Source organism: Trichomonas vaginalis, chromosome V (assembly GCF_026262505.1).
Source record: "Trichomonas vaginalis G3 chromosome V, whole genome shotgun sequence".
NCBI classification, from domain to species: Eukaryota; Parabasalia; order Trichomonadida; family Trichomonadidae; genus Trichomonas; species Trichomonas vaginalis.
In genome coordinates, this window is record NC_067207.1 from 11,607,713 (window position 1) to 11,624,578 (window position 16,866).

Below are 16,866 nucleotides of genomic sequence, written 5' to 3' on the forward strand. Positions count from 1 at the left end.
GTTCTTAATAACTTGAAACAATCAACTGCTCCATGGTATCAACATAATTCAAGTAATGAATATCCATTCTTAGAATATGGATATAATTTGCTTTTAAGTTTTTGATATTTATCAAATCCATCTATTTCTGTGAATGTGATGAATCTTTCTAAGTCATTATTCATAATTGCTCTGTAAATTGTATCTTCTGTATGAATATCGATGTTTTCTGAATAATCTTCTTCAAAATTGGCAGATTTGTCTAATTTAATTCCATATTCTTTATAAAACAGGATGATTGGAAGATACATGAGATTGTTGACTTCTTCCACATGATATTCATCATAAATGAGTTTGGCAAGGAATAAATATGACTTTGCATAGCGATTGTTGTACGGAATGATATTTAAAATATCGTTCATAATTATTTTAGGTGGAAATTTCTTTGAATCAATCAGTTCTGTTTTGATCATTTTGTAAATCTTGTTTAATTCTTCTTCGTTGTCCGTTTTTAGCTGATACAATGCAATATATGAATCGATATAGTACTTATAGGTACTTCGCAATTTGTTGTATTTGCTTGGATGAACGTCTTGGTCGGACATTAATATTTTTTGGAAAAGACACATTTGCATTTTACCATATAAAATACTCCTTAAATTTATTATGAAAATAAAATACTATACTATACATGTGGAAAACATTGATCATAAAGATTTCAGATTTAAATTATGAATTTTGATTAAGTCCATGGATATGAAATGATGAAGCAGCAATGGAAAAGCCGATAACAATAGAATTTTCATCAAGATACTTGATTTATTCAAGATTTTTTTGCCAATCATTGACGGAATCTGCATCAATTCTTCATTAAACGCTGGAGAATATGAAATACAAGTACACAAAATAGAAATTATTTCTTCATTGATTCATAGAGCATTTCATTGACTTGTCTTATAAAGGAAGCTTCAAGCTAAATAGGGAAATATATTGTAATTGTCCAGAAATATCTGAATTTCATATACTGCATGGTGAAAAGCTTCTTTTGCATGAAACAAAAAAAAATATTCTGATCACATTCGAGTTTGCAAAAACTAAAGATGTAGTAAAAGCTCTTCGCCATATGGCATGTAATGATAGTAAAGGAACAGCTGAGCTTCCTACTTCATATGGTACAAAATCTTAGGTTCCTACATAAGATAATTATTTCTTTTCCTGATATTTTCGAGGATACACTTCATTAAAAAATATGAAATTTATCGTTTATAACATATTTGGTGCTAATTAATAGGCTCCAATGTGTGGATGTTTCGTCAGAATTTGTGTTATAAGATTGCTTTGAGTCTGATATAAAAACCTTCCGAAAATAATATAATTTCCTTCTCTCAATTTTGGATTTGCTTTTAAAAATTAAATTTTCAAATGTAATATTTAAATTAAAAACAATAACAATATATTTATATTTAAATGAAGCTGAATTCTCGTCCAAATGTCGCAATTTTGCTTTGTGTTTCATCTTCAAGTCCATTGATCTGATTTGATTGATCGAAAATCAGTTGTGCAATGGCTGAAACGTTTATGTCATATTTATTTTTAATAAAAGTAATTATATCTGCAAGAATCCTAATAAGTTTCTCTGTTTCTGTGTCATCATCATTCCAAAATGTAATTATTTGCCCTGAAATTGAATAAATTGCTTCCAATAAATGTTGTATTAGTTCTACTGGAATATTTCCTTGCTCTATTGCTGTAATAATTAGCCTAGCTATTGGAAGCCGAAGATCATCTAAATAAACATCATTATTTAACAAGTTTATGCATATTTCAATTGATTTTTGCTCGAATTCTGGATTTTTGACTTTAGTGATTATTAACTCGGATAAATACAAAGAAGATATGATATCTTGAGAATTTTGATAAATTTCTTCTTTGTTAACTACAAATTGCATGAAGCTTTCAATATCCTCTTGCGAATACATTGACGTGTGTACTAAAATGAAATAAATTCCGTAGATTCCATAATAAGAATTTGCAGAATTAGTTAATTGTCTAAAGAAATTGTCGCAAAGAGAAAGATGTTGGAATGATTCCTTTAAATTTGTAATAAGTTGTACAGACAGCTCATAAATTGAAGGGAAAATCTCGGAATCCAAATCTAATTCTTGAAATTCTACTAAAATTTGTGGATAAAGGTCTGAAATTTGTTCACTAAGAGATTTATCGTTAAACATCATCATTATAAAAGCTATCGTCTCAATTGCCTGAGAACTTTTGTTAACATTTGAATTACTTATATTTTCAACGAGACATTCAATAACTTTGCTTGCAAAATCATTATCTGCACTTTGGATTATCTTTACAAGTGTGTTTTTGGCTAATTCATACATCATTTTGTCTTCACCTAAAATTAGTTCAAGAATTCTGATAATAGTAGTTCCTTCGATGTCAATAACTGCATCGGGTTGTTCTCTAACTATTGAAAGAGAAAGTTTTACAATTTCAACGTTATCACATTCGATTCCATTTTTTAAAGCATCGGAATATCTTGAATCTAACAAATTGTCTGATGCAAGGATATACATAAGAATAAATGAGTTTCTACCTATCGAATTTTCAATCTTTTGATAAATAATTTCAGATAATTCATTGTTAATATCAACAAGTCCTTCTATTATTACTTTTATCAAGAAAAGCTGTTTATCATCGTCTTCATCCAAATATTCCATGTTTGAATAGAAATCTAACAAAGAAATGAAAATATTAACTAAAACTAATGAATTTTCATTTAAAAACTCCGTAATTGAATCATCTGTTAAGAATGTCATGTAGCATATGAGTGCTAAAATACTAACTTGGTGCTCTGATGTTTCCAATAATTTGATCAGTTCGAAAACATATTGTTTTGGGAATAAATCAGGAAAATTCTTTATAAACTCTTTCCAAAAATCGCAGCACACTTCTTGTACATCATTTGTTTGTGTAAATTCAAACATTTTTTGGATAATTTCTTCAACATTTTCTCCAACTAAAGAGTCAAAGTTGACAACAAATAATCTCATAATTTTGATCGTCTTCTCCAAAACTTTCATTCTCGGTGGATTTTTAAAGAATTCATAAATTATTCCAAAGATTTGATGCATAATGGTATTTGAAATTGTTAGTTCTTCTGATATATCATTGATAATATCTAATGCATATTCAATCAAGCTTTGATTTTCAAGAAATTGAAAAATATTATTCCAATAATAATTTTCTTGCCTGAATGCTTCATAAAATATAAAATATCTGGACAGTGTATTCGCTGCTGGAACTTTGATAGATTCATCAATGTTTTCAGAAGAGATGATGTTAAAAAGACATTCAAAAAATTTATTAAGCATTGGATCGGTTTTTGGGACTTCAAACTTAGTCAGAGGATCTCTTTCTTGCGTGAATGGGAAGCTAACCATCTTCGGGATTAAAGATCTTGCAAGTGTTATTGCATTTATCATTATTTTGATGTCATTATTAATTGGATCACATATTATTTCGAGAAAAGCAGTAAACATCTCAACAGCTGATGTATTAATTAGTCCGTAAAGTTTCTCTCGCGCTTGCTGTCCTTCATCGCTATTGTCAGAAAACACTTTAATATCATGCAAATCCATCTAAAAAGTGACATCGATCTTGAGCCAAAATTAATGAAAAAATGAGTTTTTAATAATATATTCAAAATATGCCATCTATTGAAGAGTTTGTAATAAGAGATCTAAGGTACATTTTTCAGAATAATTCAAATTATTCGAATCAAAGTCTATCATCGCTCCTGTTGATATTTTTCTTGCTGTTTCAAGCAGAAACAAATATTTCTCTTCGCCATGAACGTTTTTAATGAATTGCGAAATATACGAAAATTCTTTCCCATCATGGGCTTTTGAGCAGCGAAGACTTTTTCCTGCAAGGACAATTTCATCTCCTTTTCTGTTCTTTATAGGAATTGAATCTGATCTCTCAAGAAGATTTTGTTGGGTATTCTTCCCATCACCTGCTTGCATACCATGGAACACGGAATGTTGAAATTCATATTCTGCAAGAGTTGAACCTAGAATCTGCTCAACTTTCAATCTGATAATATCTTTATTCAAGATTTCATTGATTGAAGGTCTTTTTTCTGGATTTGAGTTGACCATTGCCTCAACTAAATCAGAAAGTTCCTTAGGAAAAGATGATCCTATCTTTGGTGCTCTAGTCAAGTCGCAATTTAACAAATTAACTTTTTTCAAGCTGCACATCTCATATAACAAGCATCCCAATGACCATATATCGCTTTTAGCTGTGTATTTTTCTCCCCTCTGGATTTCCGGAGCAATATAATCTAAATTATCTTCTTCTGGTAAAATCAATGATGATATCAAAGAATCTGTATTTTCAAGTGGCTTGAAAGATTCCAGACCACCTATTTTGACAATATTTTGGCTGGTCAAAAAGATTACTGATGGAATCAAATTTCTGTGGACTATTTTTCTGTCATGAAGGTATTTCATACCAATGCACAGCTGCGTAAAAATATCTATTATGTTATCAGTTTTCATTCTCACATTGTTTTCTCTTCTGTTTTCAAGAAAATCTTCTAAAGTTCCGTTATTTGCATATTCCATGAGAACTGAAACATGGCCAGGTGATTGTTTGTATTGGTAGTAGCGGATAATATTGCTGCATTTTAGCTTCACTAGAATCTTCATCTCTTTTTGTAACCGTTCAGTTTCTTCTTTAGTAAGCAAATCCTTATTATATTTCTTCACTATAAACTTTTCATCCTTGTCGTCTTTGTTGTTGACTAGATAAACAGATGAGCCTGGTTTCTTATTAAGAGTCTCCTCAATGATGTAACACATAGCTTCCATCAGGAAAAATAATGAAAAAGCAAAAAAACATCATTTTTGAATAGTTTACAAAATTTTTGTTCAATTTCAAATATATCGAAAGATATATCCTTCTACATTCTATTAGTAATACCTTAAACTTTTTCAAAAAAATCTCAAATTGAGATTAGAGATTCTCAAAATTGAGCAGTTCTTTCATCGATATTTGAATTATCCAGCATTAATATTTGTGATAAATAAGCGCCTCGGTGAGCAATGGACTATTTTGGAAAAAAAATGCTCAACATCAAGAACTTCTTTGATAATTTTATCTATCTGATGGATATTTTTCCAACAATAAATCAATATTGTAGTAACAGTAGATGTGTAATGCTTTATCAACAACAAAATGATTTACAATATGCTGGATTTTTAGAAACTGCATATGGTATATGATTGTAATATTGCAGTATTAAAAGTCATCTTATTTTTTCATTCAATAAAGATTCAAAATCGATATTGAATAAATCTTATAAATTTTGAGAAATGCATTGATGATTTTTCCAACTTTCTTCCAAATAGCTTATAAATGTCATGATTAAATATATAAAAAAAGAATTTTTTTTTGTAATTTTATCAAAAAAAAATTGTAGAAATTTTAATAGAAAAACTTAGTAAAACTAGGTTACTTGCGCTCGATGTTAGTAATTCCGTTGTTCTCAAATGTATTCTCCTTCAAATCAGCGACAGCGTCTGTTCCGATCTTTATACCGATTTCCTTCTGTCCTACGAACTTATTCTTGACAGACTCAAGAGTTCCTGTTTCGATGAAGAGTCCGAACTTTCCGTTCTCAGAAACAGTAGAGTCCTTGAGAGACACCTTTCCTGTTCCTAAGATGTAGATACCGCACTCTTCGCAGTTAGTAACTGTGAGTTCCTTGAGATCTGAGTTTGCGGAAGCGATGATACCTGTTGATCTTGCATCCTTAACTGAACTCTTTGAGAGTGTGAATGAGCCTTCCTCATGTACGAAAACTGCTGCAGAACCGCTTGCACCAACGAGTTCGCAGTTGTTTCCGATGAATGAGGACTTGTTCTGGATATCGATCTGTACGTCACCGCCTGTGATCTTTGTGTTTGTGCAGGAGATGTTTGCTCTGTCATCAGCGAAAATTGCTGTGTTGCAGTTGTTGAATGTGAGTGAGTTCATGTTGACTTTGGCAGACATGAGAACGATTGACTCTGCGAAAGCGCCTTCGAACTGTGTGTTCCTGATGTCGCTGTCGCTCTTCATGAGTAAGAGATCGTGTTTGCCGTTGTTGAACTTGGCGTTCCAGATGTTAACGGAGCCGCCGTTTGTAACAACTGATGTCTCCTTTGTGTTGTTGAACTCAACATTGTTGACTTCGCACTTTGTGCTCTGTAAGATTAAGGCTGTCTCGTTATCCTGGACCTTGGACTTCTCGAATGTAACGTTGGACTCTCTGGCATCGATACCGATCTTGGAAGTGATCGAGCAGTTAGAAACAAGGATGTTTCCTCTCATTACCAAGATGGCGGTCTTTTCATTGGAGAATGTAGAGTTGTCAATCATTACCTTTGTGTTGTTGCGGTCAACAAAGAGGTTGTTGTCGAAGCAGTTGGAAATGTTGAGCTTGGAACCGGAGAATCTGCCATTTCCATTGATGTAGATACCGTTTCCACTGATGTTGTTGAACTCTGCGTCGTTGCACATGAGCTGATCACCGGAGAAGACAAGTGCGTGGTTCTTGACGCTGTAGAAACGAGATCCTTGGATTGTGCCTGATGTTGTCTCGAAAAGAACAACGGCATGGCCTGTAATGTCATCGAATGTGGCGTCTGAAACCTTGATGCTTGACTTTGAAAATGCTGCAATGCCACACTTCATGATTCCTGTGAATTTGTCCTTGTTAGCGATTAATCTGCCACCTTCGCATGCAATGACAGCTCCCTCGCCGCTGTTGTCGTTGAATTCGTTGCCATTTGTTGTAACTTGGGCGGATCCTTGGACTAACAATGAGTAGTTTGACATTGAGCCAATCTTGGAGTTGCTGACTGTGACGCTTCCGTTGAAAACAAGAATACCGGAGTCGCAGTTCTCAATTCTGCAGGCGTCAACTTGTAATAATTTGCCATCTGTCTTGCTCTCGATAGCAGCGGCTCTGCAGCTTGAGAATGAGGATTCTTCGATAACGTATTGGGATTTCTGTGTCGCTGATACGCCATGTGTTGTCATTCCAAGGAATGTTGATCTGGAAACGAAAGCTGTTGTAGCAGAGCGGAGATTGAGACCTCTGATGGATGAGTCAAATGAGCATCCGACGAATGAGCAGAATGCTGAGTTGACTAAGGCTACAGCTGTAGAGTCAGAGCATCTGAACTCGCAATTTACGAAGAAAACTGTGGATTTGCCTTTAACGATTACAGATGGGATAAGCTTTGAGATGAATTTGCAGTTTTCAAAGTAAATATCGCCATCTTCAACTAAAAGGGCACCAAATGACTGAGAGTCATTCTGGATGAAAGTAAATCCGCTGATAGAAGCATTAGCTGTCTTGACTTGAAGTGTATTGGATGTTCCATCAGACTTAATTGTGGAATTGTTACCTGTCAGAATAACATTCTTTGAAATGTTCAAGTTTTCTGTAAAGTCGCCTGGTTTGAGGTATACTTCTGATGCTTCTGCTGCAGAATTAATGCTTTCTTGGATGTTATTTTCAATATCAATTCTGTTAGAAGCAGAAAATTGCTGATGTTTGGGGAATGATGACACACTTGTATACATCGGCTGTGGTACTGAAGATGATGAATTGGCATTTGATCTATCTGAGTCACTCATCGTATGTGTCGCGAAAAAAAATGAATTGAAAGCTATAGTCAATTAATGAAATGTGGTCAATTTAATAATGGAATAACTGAATAGCAATCTTTTTTAAGGGCATAATTTATTAATGACACTCTCAGACCATAAAATTTGTAGATTTTGGATGTAGCATTGATTCAGACATGGTATAAGAATAATAATTATATAGTTGTCGAATGAAATTCTAGGGTAACAAATTTGTCAAATTTAATCAATCAGAAGGAAATGCTTTGAAAACAAAAATTATGGTCTATCACAATACAAGTTTTATTCTATTCAAGATGGATATCTGAAATTGCAAAACAAAAAAAAATATTATTGAGGATTAGATTTAGCGAAATACTGGCATATCAATTCAGGGAACAAACACAATGCATCTGAATATTTCATTTTTGTATCTTTTTCTTCATCGTACATTTTGACGAATACAAAATCATTTTCATAATCGATTTTCGAGATTGAAAATGGTATCATTGAACTGGAAAACTCGCCGTTAATGTTTTTTAACTTTGGAAGTGGATCAGGGGAACGAAAAGAATAACTCTTATTATTTTTCTGAATTACTTCTGATTCTTCAGCTTGTAGCGTATTTTCGGTTTGTATTTCCTTATCGAGTAGTATCTCATTCACGTTTTGGTCAATTGCATATTGATAAAGCAAATTATCTTTGATATTGCCTTCTTGTTCCCAACTAATGTCTATATCATTTGAAATTGTTGCGATTTTGTATAATTGTTCGCCATCATTTGTTGTATACTGTTGGAGGATTACATTAAATCCATCCTCCATTTCGAAAAATGACCTTTTGAGAATCATGTGGTGGTATTTCGAGTTAGGAAATCTGATGATGATCATATTTTTTCTTAGACAGTTAAAATAGAAAATAGAATTTTATTAATTCATAAATATATATCGCTTTTTAATCTCATTGAATGAGATATCGTTAACTCCTTATGATATTTATATAAAAAATTAGAAATAAAAATAGGGAAAAATTTAGATTAAACTAAACAAGATATATTTACATAGGACAAAGAATTAAATTAGGTAATTGTATCAAACATGTATCAATTGTCAATTTCCAGCAAAAGATTTTTTGCTGTCATTTATAACAACTTCGACTTGACGATTTCGAGTATCTTGGTATGACTTGACCGCGGCTTCTAAGTGTTTTCTCTCAATGTATTTCTGTTCAGGTTTCTTTCTTGAATTTGAAGAATTCCTCTCAGAAATTTCAGATTCAATTGGTATATCCTCGATAGATCGATCAGTGTTGAAAAGTTTCCTCATAATTACGATTTGATTTCGAAGAAATCTTATTTCTGATATTAGTAATGCTGTTTGTGTCTGTTGATCTAGAATTTGATCCACAGTTTTAACATTTTCGCCTTGTTTTTCGTTTTCTTCTATTCGCTTTGAAACTCTGCTATAATCTACTGCGTGCATTTATAAATTTTTGAACAAAAAAATATTTTTTCCAGCAATTTATTTAAAATTACGGAATTGACCTTTCTTTCTTATTAAATGGATTATAAAATGTAATTTGTATTATATCTATAATTTTAAATTTTGGAATTTCTTCCAAAATAATTCCAAAAATCAAAATTTAATAAAAATATTCTCAAAATTTAATATCATTTTTGGAATTTCGAGATTTTTTTGGAACTCCATGAAGAAGAATATCGAAATGATTCATCAAATTGATTTAAATTATATGGGAATTGAAACCAAAATTTGCAATTTGATTTGAAATCAAAATCGTTTTCAAAAAATTTAACTGGCAATCTACCTTAACTGAGTTCTTGAACTCATATTCAATGTTTTCTTATTACTTGCACGTTTAACAAATTTTTGGTCGATAATTTCATCTAATATTTTTTTTTATCAAGCAAAAAAAATGTCGCAGAAGTTCGAGAATGTTATCATGAATTCTCAGAAATCCAGAGTGGAGATCGATGGAGGAAAGATGGTTATTACCCCTGACAAAGGAAAAACAGTAACCATCGAAAAAGGCGAAATTGATCATGCAGACTGGTCACAAATCTCTAGGGATTTCTATTGCCTTTATCTTATGGTCGGTGAGAGGTTCTACTCCATTTCTAAATTCCAAATCGGCGATAAATCCAAGCTTTTTGCCGCATTGAAAAACCAACTTGATGTTGAGGCTAACGAAGAAGACCTTTCTATTTCTGGCTTAAATGAAGGTGTTTTCTTCCACGACAAACATACTTTTGGCATCAAGGATGACGGAAAACCAGTTATTAAAGTTCCATATAAAACAATTTCAAACGTCCAGTCATCTAAAAACGATTTCTTCGTTCAGATCTTACAGGAAGGCAGAATAGAAGGTCACCAACTTGAAAATGTTCGTATTTTCGTTCCACAAAACGGTGCCGAAAAAGTCCAAGATATTGTTGCAAACATTCGTGGATACATGAAACAACATACAGCATCCGAAAACTACTTCGCACAAATTAACGATCTTACCCTCAAACAACCAAGTGGAAACGCTGATTTCAGGTATTGTGAAGATAATCTTTTCATTCAATTCCAGGAAGTCAATTTCCAAATCAAATACTCAAACATTCGTCTTATCCATCGTTTCTCCATCCCAGATTCCAAGAACGAATACGTTTTGATTACTCTTTCCCATCCTTTCAGAAGAGGCCGTACAGATTACGATAACATCGTCGTTCAGACATCTGATGATGAAGTCGCTAAGATTCTCAACATTCCAGACTCAACAATGAAAGAATCCGAAGCCATTGTTAAATTCTTCGAACAATACGCCAACAAGAAAGAAGTTGAGCATGATAACTTCTTCCTTTCATCCGATGGAACCAACGCCATCTTCGGTAGCTGGAAAGGTAACCAAAATTACTTATTTATTACAAATTCTCACTTTGTCATTCTTCCAAAGAGCAAAGTCATTCCATTCGATGCAGTACGTCACGTAGAATTCACTCGTATCGACGCTGATACAATGCGTAACAACAAATTCTTCGATCTTGCAATTACAGAGACTGGCAGCAACAAACCAATCGATTTCATGAATATCCCACACAAGGAGTTCGTACTCCTCCTCAATTTCTTCAAGAAGGCCGGTCTTACAATTCATAACTACAATTTAGCAGAAGATTTCGCTACAATCATTTCCCGCGATAGAGGAGAGGGCAGAGGATCACGTCTCGCTGCCGATATCAAGATTCGTGAAGAAGCCAAGGAGATGAACAAAATCTCTGACTCTGACGAAGAAGAAGATGAAGACTTCAACCCTGATAAGAAGGAATCATCAAGCGATAATGAGGAAGAAGAGGTCGCTGCGGAAAAGAGTGACGATGACGAAGCTCCTGCTGAGGAACCAGCTGAATCAGAATAAAATATTTATAAATTTTTTATTTTAACATCCCATAACTATGTTTTTATAACAAAACATTGACTTTTTTAAAAATTTATCTTGAATTTTTCTCAATCTATATATTATATATGCATGCATTAAAGATTTAGATAAAACCAACTCAAATGTCACACATTTGTTCGTTATATTGCCTATGAAATGCAATTTTTTAGCTGAAGTAATTTCATTACGCTTAACAACTCTTTCTTATACAATTTTCCAAAAGGCAATGATTAGGTTAGTTGAAATTTTCTAATTTAAAAGTGTTAATGCTAAAAAAAAACATCAAAATATAATTAAAATTGTTAAATTAGTTTTTTTACACAGTTTTAGAAATTAAAGCTCTTATATAACAATTTTATTCAGATAAAACACATAAAATACTATACAATTTTAACAAGAGTGATTTTGTAAGCAATTTTCACAAATACAGTTATTGCATTTGTTGCAATGAGATGTTGTAATGTTACCACAAAGGCAACAAACGTCAAATTCCGGCTTTTTGTTCTCAGATTCGATTGCATCAACTCTTCTTTGTAATTCTTGAACAATCATCGCCACATTGTTGACAGAGTTACTAAGCTTCTTAACTTCTTCTCTAGAAGCTGTTTCTTCAACTTTTGGTGCAGATTCTGTTTGTTGGACAACAACTTCGCTTGGATTTGAGTCAACTTCTTGTTTTTCGACTGACTTTATGTAATTAGAGGTCAAATCTTCGTCACATGTTCCAATTTCTAATAATTTGATTATTTCTTGATCTCCAGAATCTTTTGCCATTTCGAGTGCTGTAAATCCATCGTTGTTCTTAATAGAGAGATCTGACTTGATATGGAGTAAAATTTTGATCATATCGATATCTGAGCATTTGACAGCGAGATGAAGAGGCGAACATCCAGTAGATGTAAGGAGAAGTGGATTAGCTGGTTTGTAAGGGGATTTTAATGGAGTTTCAAGTCTTTTATTGTTTTTATCAAAAATAATATCGGGCAAAGGAGATGAAAGCAAGAGAGTTTGCGCATGCAAATGGTTGGAAACAGCTACATGAAGGGCTGTATTTGTTGATTTAGAACCAGAAACTTTGATTCCAACATCTATATTTTCTTGTATTGATTCGTATTGCAAAAGAACTTGCAAACACTTGTAATCTCCGGTGCAAGCTGCGTAATGAATTGGTAACCAGCCATTTATTGACAAAGAAAATGATGGATGAAAAGTATCAATTAAATATTGCAATATTTCAGGTTGCTCGCATAATATTGCTAAAATCAGAGGTGTTGGTTCGCTAATATAGCTAAATGGGTAAATTTTTGATTTATTTACAACTTTAACAAGTTTTTGGATGTAAAAAGGCTTGTCAATCTCTGAGGGCTTGAGCCAAAATGACTTTACCTCATCGAGTTTCCCGTTTTGGATTGCATTTATAAAGCGAATTTCAATATTTCTTTTCATCTGTCACTTTTTATAAATAATTTCAATAGACATAAGTTTGATGAATTTTGGTAAACAAATGAATTCTTAATGTTCATTAATGGTAAGTTTTATAATACAAAATTTGGAAAATAAAAGGGGGAAGAAAAAAAAGGAAAAAAAAATTTTTAAATGTCTGCTGTTCGTATAAAACAGAGGCTCATCTCAAGGTTTCACGAATACCTAGATAGAGGTCAGTTTGTTGACTTGAAGTTAAGACACGGCGTTAACACTTATCAAGTTCACAGCCTTGTATTAGCGAAATATTCAGGCTGGTTTGCTAAAACAATTAAGGAAATGGATTGCTGCCCTGGCGACAGAATGATGAAGATAAATCTTCCAGAAGATCCTGATGATCAATTTGGAACAATTATCAAAATTTTATACACCGATCAATTAACTTTAGATATCAAAAGCGCACCGGCTTTGCTTAGGATTGCAACATATTATGAAATGCCTCATCTCCAAGCAATTGTCAGACATTTTATCGCAAAAACTACAGTTGAACCGATAATCAATGATGCTGTACTGTTTTCCTACGCATCAAAGTTTATACAATTCAAACTCATCGACGATGCCATCAAACTTGCTCCAGAATTCGCTAAGCGCTTGATGAGCAAATCCAAAACTCCTTCTGATGTAAATAAATATATAGTCAGAATCTACCAAGAAGTCAAAGATGGCCGCGTTGTTGCTGCAATTATTCTTGACCAAAACTTTTTGAATTATTGGTCCGAGGAAGAAAAGGTTGCACAGCTAGATCGCTACCACAAATTCAATCCTGATATTACAGATGATGAAAAGGAAGCGCTTTCGAACTTCAACATTATTAATTGGAAGTCACCAACCGCATATCAATATCTTGTCAAGTATCAATGCGATTGGCTTCCACCAAGAGTCTTACGTCCTCTCTACGAATCGATTTTCAAGTACCGTCGTGCAAACGCCCATCACTTCGAAAAAGATATTCAAAATTCTTCCTCAACAGTTTCTCGCTGGTATCCGTTCTCATGGGCCACGCAGATAGCGAATGCAATCGAATCGGAATCTACACCTGTTGTCGAGTTAATAAGCTTCATTACTACATTGGGCGGATTAATTGTTCCAAAGGATGGCGATGCAGTTAAGTTCGGCCTTCTCAATCCAAATGGCAACCAGAAATTACCACAGGAAGAGTTATCTACTTTCGAAATGGCCAACATATTCAAAGATGATAACAGTTATTACCAAGCCATATTATACGACGATAAAATTGGCCATGGCCCTAACTTTATCGTTATCGAATTGGGCAAGTCCTGCGAGTTCAAGCCACAAAATGTTATTGTTGATATGAAATATCCAGATACAATCAGCGACAGTTTGAGCAAATATAAGAACTCAAGAAAGCAACACTTCCCTGAATATATTACAACATCATCTTTCTCTTCAATCCCTGAATTTAAAGAAACTTTATTCAAAACTGACAACAAACAGCAACCATTATTCGAATACGCGTTGTCCAAACCGTTCAACAGAATTTACATCAATCCTCCGCTCGATGGATCCCTCATAGTTTTCAGAGTTAGATTAGTCAAGATTTTCGGTTCATTCTTACAGACACACGGATAATCTTGTGATTTCTGAATAAATGGTTTCTTTTTATTTGGAACAATTGAGAAAAAACAAAAAACAATTTTTTTATAATTTTTTTTTTAAATAATCTGATTTCGTAATAAATAATATTAAAAGCTATACGATAAATGAGACTTTATCTGAAATGTTCTAACAATCAACTTGATTTTGAATAAAATATCTCAAATTATCTTTGAATTTGAGAGTTAGTTGATGCAATTATCCTCATAAAAATCGTAATTATAATGTTTCAATTCTAAGTCATTAAGAAACATTAAAGAATCAAAGAAAATATATTTTGATATTAAAGAAATCTTCAATTTACTTAGAAGAAAACAGTATTGTTGTTAATTGTAGTGTTTTCTGGAATAGAGTCTAGCAAATATTTTGTAATTTTATTTGGAAAATTTTTCTTGGCCTTGAGAATATCGATTTTGAATAAGAATCCATCTTCATCTTGGAAAATCACGTAGCATGATTCTTTAACTTGTATAATTTGGACAACCTTAGGAAATTCTTGATCATCAATCGAACCAATTTCATCCATAAACTGACTGAAAACACAACTCTAAACTAGTAATTCTAGTTATTGATCTTAATAAAACGAATCAAAATCAAAAAAATCATTAATATATCAAATATTTTTTTTTGATTGTTTGAAAAAAATAAATAAAAACTAAATTATTCTATTTCTTATTACATTTATAATAATATTATGATCTAGCAGGGAACTGGTGGAAGAATCTTTCCGTAATCAGCTTTGCCTTCTTATCGCTGAACAAAACAATAGATAAGGCCTGAAGCATCTTGTCCTTTGACTTAATAGCAACTGACTGAGCGATGTCAATTGCATCTTCCTGATCTAAGTGTTTTCCGAGCTCTCTCTCCATCCATGGTATTGGTTCTATCTTTTCTCTTGGTAAATTGACCAATCTCTTTGGCTTTTCAATGGTTATTTCGTGTTGATTATTTGGAGTTTCAGTAACAATGTTACTAATAGCAATTCTGTGAACCTTTCCTTCTGTTTCACGTTGCTTTAACTGTAACATTGTTGGAACTGGTGCTTGACCGTACATTCTGTGGTTTTCTTGGAATTCTTTTTCGGCATCAAGCATAATTTCACTTTCTTTCTTCCTGATTGTACCGTAAACAACATTCTCGTAGTCTTCCTCTGTGAAAACTTCGGTTTCGCCTTGCTTGATACGTGGAGATATAATAACTTTGACTTTCCTCTTCTTCCTCTTCTTCTTTCCGTCATCTTCTGGTACATCTTCTTCTACTAACTCGTCCTCAGGAAGTAACTTGCGGGGTATGTGCTCAACTTTGGGTTTCGGAGCGTTTAATTCGGCTTCTTTCTTCGCTTCTGCGGCTGCCTTCTCTTCTTCATCGAGAATGGCTCCGAGATCTGGTACATGGTCCATCTTGATGATCTTGCCAGCTTTGATTGTGACTTTTGGCTGTTCATCTTCGATATTATTCTGATCAGCCATTTTCTTCTTAGCGTTGTTGATAAATTGTTCAACACGCTTTTCAACAGGTATTTCGGCGGTATTATTTTGTGGCTCTTCTTCTTTATTTGATTTTTTGGATGATTTTCCGGGTTTTGCTGTTTTTGCAGGTTTAACTTTCTTGACTTTCTTAACCTTCTTTGCTTTCTTCTTGCGCTCTGCTTCTGCTTCTTCGTGAGCTTTGATTTGCTCGAGCATCTTCATGTAGTTCGCTTTTCCGCGCTCATCTTTCTCTTTCTTCATTTCCTCTATGTTGACATCAGGAGCTTCAGGGGGTAAGAAGCCTTCTCTGACCTTAATAACTGGAGCGAAAATTGCGGTCTTGACTCTAGGTGTCATCTTGAAGGCTTCTTCCTTTTCACCTTCCTCCTTCTGCTCTTCAACTGGCTTTTCTCCGAAAGTTGATTCTGGAAATACCATTTCGGGATGCTCAGGTGGTTGAACTTTTCTTGCAAAGCCTGGCGCACGGAATAATGGCATACCATCGTCAAGAATGTCATCAATTGGATCCTCTTCTTCATCATTGTCTGTGTCTGAAGGTATGGTCGGCTGATCTACTTGTTGCTTTTGATTTGTACGAATGGCAGGTTGTAATTGTGGTGGAGCAGGTTCTTCTACTTGTTGTTTGACCTTCTTTTTACGCTCCCATGTGAGTTCAACTGAACATAATTCTTCATATGTGTAAGGAAGGAAAGCTTCTTCTGAAAAAACAGGACCGAACAAAAAGTTATCTACTGGGCATTCAGAGTTCTGGTAAAAGCTAATAATCTGATCAATTGTGTACTGATAATTACCCCACATTTTAATTATCAAGTATTGATTTATCGTACTTCACTTTACATGCGAAATTTCATATCATTAAAATAAACTATGCTTTTAAATGAAAGAAATAGAATACACATAAGAAATATAATCTTTTCACAATAGAAAATCAAAGAAATACATAATTTCTGATTTGATTAATTTTGAAATCTGAATTAATTTCAATTTATTCAAATGGTTATCACTCAACACATGTTATAATTATGATTTTTTAATATTCAGAGTTAAATGAGATAATATTATTTACAGATTTTTAAAAGTTTCATATTTCTTAATTAATGCATATAAAATGTAACATACAGAATCAAGATAACATTCTTCGATACTCCATTTATGTCTCGGCCAAAGTTGATTCTT

General features: G+C 33.3%; 11 protein-coding genes across 11 annotated transcripts; 2 read left to right on the forward strand and 9 right to left on the reverse strand.

Moving 5' to 3' along the window:
• Positions 1-38: 38 nt before the first annotated feature.
• Positions 39-584, reverse strand: TVAGG3_0318950 (spectrin binding; the record flags this gene model as incomplete). The annotated part of the gene is made up of 1 exon (XM_001581211.1): positions 39-584. The coding sequence occupies one exon, from the start codon at positions 582-584 to the stop codon at positions 39-41; it is 546 nt and encodes a 181-aa protein (XP_001581261.1).
• Positions 585-1,442: 858 nt separating this feature from the next.
• Positions 1,443-3,626, reverse strand: TVAGG3_0318960 (armadillo (ARM) repeat-containing protein family; the record flags this gene model as incomplete). The annotated part of the gene is made up of 1 exon (XM_001581212.1): positions 1,443-3,626. The coding sequence occupies one exon, from the start codon at positions 3,624-3,626 to the stop codon at positions 1,443-1,445; it is 2,184 nt and encodes a 727-aa protein (XP_001581262.1).
• Positions 3,627-3,701: 75 nt separating this feature from the next.
• Positions 3,702-4,862, reverse strand: TVAGG3_0318970 (protein serine/threonine kinase protein; the record flags this gene model as incomplete). The annotated part of the gene is made up of 1 exon (XM_001581213.1): positions 3,702-4,862. The coding sequence occupies one exon, from the start codon at positions 4,860-4,862 to the stop codon at positions 3,702-3,704; it is 1,161 nt and encodes a 386-aa protein (XP_001581263.1).
• A 628-nt stretch (positions 4,863-5,490) lies between these two features.
• On the reverse strand, positions 5,491-7,711 carry TVAGG3_0318980 (pectin lyase-like family; the record flags this gene model as incomplete). The annotated part of the gene is made up of 1 exon (XM_001581214.1): positions 5,506-7,680. The coding sequence occupies one exon, from the start codon at positions 7,678-7,680 to the stop codon at positions 5,506-5,508; it is 2,175 nt and encodes a 724-aa protein (XP_001581264.1).
• Positions 7,712-7,956: 245 nt separating this feature from the next.
• TVAGG3_0318990 (uncharacterized protein) lies at positions 7,957-8,518 on the reverse strand (the record flags this gene model as incomplete). Its single annotated transcript, XM_001581215.1, has 1 exon — positions 8,020-8,493. One exon carries the CDS (start codon positions 8,491-8,493, stop codon positions 8,020-8,022), a length of 474 nt encoding a protein of 157 aa, XP_001581265.1.
• A 184-nt stretch (positions 8,519-8,702) lies between these two features.
• TVAGG3_0319000 (uncharacterized protein) lies at positions 8,703-9,150 on the reverse strand (the record flags this gene model as incomplete). Its single annotated transcript, XM_001581216.2, has 1 exon — positions 8,779-9,150. One exon carries the CDS (start codon positions 9,148-9,150, stop codon positions 8,779-8,781), a length of 372 nt encoding a protein of 123 aa, XP_001581266.1.
• A 442-nt stretch (positions 9,151-9,592) lies between these two features.
• On the forward strand, positions 9,593-11,322 carry TVAGG3_0319010 (DNA replication; the record flags this gene model as incomplete). The annotated part of the gene is made up of 1 exon (XM_001581217.2): positions 9,602-11,083. One exon carries the CDS (start codon positions 9,602-9,604, stop codon positions 11,081-11,083), a length of 1,482 nt encoding a protein of 493 aa, XP_001581267.1.
• Positions 11,323-11,427: 105 nt separating this feature from the next.
• TVAGG3_0319020 (spectrin binding) lies at positions 11,428-12,550 on the reverse strand (the record flags this gene model as incomplete). The annotated part of the gene is made up of 1 exon (XM_001581218.1): positions 11,495-12,550. One exon carries the CDS (start codon positions 12,548-12,550, stop codon positions 11,495-11,497), a length of 1,056 nt encoding a protein of 351 aa, XP_001581268.1.
• A 137-nt stretch (positions 12,551-12,687) lies between these two features.
• On the forward strand, positions 12,688-14,219 carry TVAGG3_0319030 (protein ubiquitination; the record flags this gene model as incomplete). The annotated part of the gene is made up of 1 exon (XM_001581219.2): positions 12,701-14,176. One exon carries the CDS (start codon positions 12,701-12,703, stop codon positions 14,174-14,176), a length of 1,476 nt encoding a protein of 491 aa, XP_001581269.1.
• Positions 14,220-14,504: 285 nt separating this feature from the next.
• On the reverse strand, positions 14,505-14,726 carry TVAGG3_0319040 (uncharacterized protein; the record flags this gene model as incomplete). The annotated part of the gene is made up of 1 exon (XM_001581220.1): positions 14,505-14,726. The coding sequence occupies one exon, from the start codon at positions 14,724-14,726 to the stop codon at positions 14,505-14,507; it is 222 nt and encodes a 73-aa protein (XP_001581270.1).
• Positions 14,727-14,883: 157 nt separating this feature from the next.
• On the reverse strand, positions 14,884-16,543 carry TVAGG3_0319050 (uncharacterized protein; the record flags this gene model as incomplete). The annotated part of the gene is made up of 1 exon (XM_001581221.2): positions 14,893-16,488. The coding sequence occupies one exon, from the start codon at positions 16,486-16,488 to the stop codon at positions 14,893-14,895; it is 1,596 nt and encodes a 531-aa protein (XP_001581271.1).
• Positions 16,544-16,866: the final 323 nt, after the last annotated feature.